This window comes from Limulus polyphemus, unplaced genomic scaffold (genome assembly GCF_000517525.1).
Source record: "Limulus polyphemus unplaced genomic scaffold, Limulus_polyphemus-2.1.2 Scaffold4068, whole genome shotgun sequence".
In the NCBI taxonomy this organism is placed as follows: Eukaryota; Metazoa; Arthropoda; class Merostomata; order Xiphosura; family Limulidae; genus Limulus; species Limulus polyphemus.
Window position 1 is genome coordinate 104,288 of NW_013669678.1, and position 4,176 is coordinate 108,463.

Genomic DNA, 4,176 nt, shown 5'->3' on the forward strand with positions numbered 1-4,176 from the left:
ATTAGATCAGTTTACAGGGACAAAAATTAACTTAACTACATAAGTCCCATCAGCTTACGGGGTCAACTGTATAGATTAGATCAGTTTACAGGGACAAAAATTAACTTAACTACATAGGTCCCATCAGCTTACGGTGAATTCTTTCACTTACCTCAGAGCCACTTGAATAAGACAACTTCATGAAGTAGATAAATCAAGTCTACTTCTACAATTTCTGCTTGGACGATAAGGGTCAAGATTTGGGTTATAAGATTATGTTAGTGAGACCTTGAACTCTTACTGTCTAGAGTTGTTTATTACTACTCTGGATAACTGGTGTAATATGTATAAAAACAATTTGTCAATTTAATTGTGTGTAACGCTCACATTATGAGTCATTTTTAATTAAGTTGCATATTCTTATAGATGTTTTGTAAGTGTACTTGAAAACTGTTTTTATTTTCTCAATGCGGGATTCTTTTTATTTTATTATCAAAGGGGATGTTTGGTGAACAAAGCTCGCTGATGGAACGGGGGGGGGGCTTTTTTTTGTTTTTTACAAAACTAAAACCTGTCATTTTTTAACATGTCGGATAAACCTAGTGTATTAATAAATATCATCTAGAGGGCGCCATTACAGAGTCTTAAGGAATGGTGAGATTTAAATCAAAACAAAATGTTTAAAGACATTGAACTTTTTATCAATTTTCTACCTATAGTGGGCCTTCTGTGTGGCAGAAAACAGCCAAGTCTCTCGGACTGAAAAAGGACCTCCTGATTATCTAATGGTGAGGATACTTTGCATTTCATCATAACACTTAGCTGTTTGGACTTCTAACCTTGGCATAGTACTGATCAAGGTCTTAAGCCTTAGCACATAAAACTACAACATTAACTTGTATAGGTGACACAAGAAACTGGTCATATGAAAGTTATAAATCATCAAACACTATGTTGTTTCGTTGAATGACCCTTTGTTAAATCTAATAACGAATAACAGAAGTAGAAACGAGATATATTTGAACACAACCTTTTCATTAAGTAATTATTTCATTTTTGTAGTGCATGTTGGCGTATAGAAGATGTATTAATACTAAAAATAAACGATCTTATAACACCAAAATCTTGTTTTTATTTAATTAGACACTCAACCTTTCGCTTTACAGCTTCTTCGGGAGCGTTTACTAACACACAAACTGAATCTTTGTCTTTTCATTTATTTAGTTTTTCAAAAACATCCTTGATTAAGTACTACTTCAAGAGAAATTTACAATCAGTTGCTTCTTGCAGCTTCTGGAAATACAATCAGTTGCTTCTTGCAGCTTCTGGAAATACAATCAGTTGCTTCTTGCAGCTTCTGGAAATAAAATCAGTTGCTTCTTGCAGCTTCTGGAAATACAAGCGGTTGCTTCTTGCAGCTTCTGTAAACCAGAGTTCAGTTTCTCTATGATATCAGAAAAACGCGTAAGTTCAATAAGTGTTGATACAAAATTATAAAAACCCTATAACCCAAGCGCTTTCGAAAGGGGTGCCTTTCTTCTTCAAGGGCGTTCTCAACTGGGCTCTGAAGAAGAAAGGTACACCCTTCGAAAACATCCATGGTTACCTCGACTACCATTTTGGATTTGCTCTCTTCTGGTTCATTAAGCGTTTGAAACTTTACACTGGGATTCCCAAAGTAGGTGTTTTTTTTTCGTATTTTTGACTGTTAAACATTCTAAGAATGACTTCTGAATTGACTGTTAAACGTTGTTAGAATCACTTCTTACCTGACTGCTAAACTTTCTAAGAATCACTTCTGACCTGACCGTTAGAAACATTGTTTATGTTTTGGAGCCTAAGCCTATTTTCAAATTACTGTTACCAGTTTTCTTGTATTAAACAATAGGGTTTCATATATTAGAATAATAAGTTGTAGGTAATTGGATGAAGGAATTATTAAAAGAGGTATTCAAACTTTCTTAAATAATTCTGCTTTTGAAGTTACAGTATTACATATTCTTCTGGCTTAGACTTAAGAACAAATGTAAATAATTAACCATGTCATACAATTTATTCTTACAATAAAAATTAGTTCTGACATATTTTTCTTTTTCACTCTTAGGAATGCACAAATCCGGGTCAAAGTGTGGTAAGCAGATTTCATCGTACTGTATAAATTATACATCTTTAATAAAAATACTCAGTTTTTGTCTGTCATGAAAATGCACACGTATTCAACGACGGATGTAAACAAAAGGCGGATGTAAATATATCTTAGTAGACATTTTGTACAACAACATACTAAAAGCTTATCAAAGTTTTTAAAATTCTAACGTTAGGTCGTAGAACAACATTATGTTTATTTATTGATAGTATTCAGTATGGTAATGTTTAGCCCTAACGAAACTAAAGGAAAAAACGTATACAAGTTACAGTGTTAATTTACCTCTTTATCGAATATAAGCCGTACTTAATAAAGGCTTAACTAATGTTAGGCCTAAGAAAAGTGGATTTATAATTTCGGTGTCTGCGATTACAATTCTCTGGTATCATTCAAGAAATCCTGTATTTAAAGAAGTACTGTTGTAATAAATATACTAACCTGACCGCAAATGTTTTGTGGGTCTTTGCTAGTTGAATACTATTATTTTTCAATGCCATTTTATGCTCTCTTATTTCTTGTCAACATTGTACTGTTTAAGCTGGGTTTCCTTCTGGAAAAGACAGTAAAATATTATCACAACGTAACATGGCGAGAAAAGATTCTATAAATCCTCGTTAAAGGAGTATTTAGTTTAGAATCAGACGTAAAGAAAAATTATACGAAATTTTATAAATTTTGCTTTTAATATAGATATTATTTTATAATAGAATGATATACACATTTCTTATCCCTAATATATGTAGGATTTGCATATTTCAGTGTTTATGATAAAAGGTTACATGGTGTTATAATGAATGTTCAAGGTGATACGTATGAATTATACAACAACCAAATATTGTCGTTGTTTTTCTAATAGACACCTCAGGCAGTTAAAGAGTTTTTCTGTGGTAAGTACATTCTCTTTTAGTAATTTTTGTTTCCCTGTAGTGCTATGATTTGTATTAGTTATTTATTAATATTATACGTTTGATGTACAGTAACGTAAAGAGTCGTTTTTGATTGTAATAATGTAATAAAATCGTCTTTACTTGTGTTTACATTTTCAATATTGTTTTATGTCCACAATAATAGTATACAACTTATATAAACCTTAATGATGTGTGCCTGTTTCTTCCCACAGAACAACCAACCAGATATCAGTGTGTACAGAGGGCGGTTTCTGAAGGGGTAATAAAATTGCGTTACGTTTTTTGTTATTTAACTATAAGTAAAATACGTCTTAACCTACATACAGTATAACAGACCACTCGTGACAAGAGTTTTATTACCTGAATAATCTATGGTTTATTTAAAGAAAAAAGGACTAAGGACCAACCAGATATTAATATTGTTACGTCTCTGTTCGTTTGTTAATTTCCGGTACAAATTCTTTCCGAGGAACTTCAGCGATACAAGTCCTTTCATAATTAAAACTAGTTTATTCTTTCTCGATACAACTTTGAAATACACAGAATTTCCACAGTCACTTTAAACTTAATGTTACGTCTCTGTTCGTTTGTTAATTTTCTGTAGAAATTCTTTCCCAGAAACTTCACCGATATAAGTCCTTTCTTAATTAAAACTAGCTTATTCTTTCTCGATACAACTTTGTAATACACAGAATTTCCACAGTCACTTTAAACTTAATGTTACGTCTCTGTTCGTTTGTTAATTTTCCGTAGAAATTCTTTCCCAGAAACTTCAGCGATACAAGTCTTTTCTTAAATAAAACTAGTTTATTCTTTTTCAATACAGCTTTGCAATACACTTAATTTCCACAATCGCTTTAACTTAAACACACGCTATAATTCACAACGAACGATTCACGCACTTTACTTACTACTGCGCTTGACTCAATTGTCCATCTCTGTCTGTCTGCATTTATCTATCTCTATCTATCTATATCGTCACTTCTCGCCGGTCTTATATATATACAAAATAGAGGGCGTATCTAGCAAACGCAAATGTTCGACAGGTTGCTCGATCTTTCTAGAACTCCAGCGCTTGTTCCCAGCGTCGTGCGACTTCCGCTATCATAACACTACCCTTTCCTTAGTATTGTTCGTCCTGAA

The 4,176-nt window shown here is 32.7% G+C and overlaps 1 protein-coding gene across 1 annotated transcript in view; it reads left to right on the forward strand.

Moving 5' to 3' along the window:
* The window catches only part of LOC106470534, a gene marked incomplete at its 3' end in the record, with an annotated part of 60,530 nt that extends 57,198 nt beyond the window's left edge, over nt 1-3,332 (forward strand). The window contains exons 16-19 of the mRNA XM_013931093.2: nt 699-767; nt 2,084-2,110; nt 2,982-3,012; nt 3,246-3,332. Coding sequence (XP_013786547.1) covers nt 699-767; nt 2,084-2,110; nt 2,982-3,012; nt 3,246-3,332 — 214 coding nt within the window. The remainder of the gene's footprint in view (nt 1-698; nt 768-2,083; nt 2,111-2,981; nt 3,013-3,245) is intronic.
* Nucleotides 3,333-4,176: the final 844 nt, after the last annotated feature.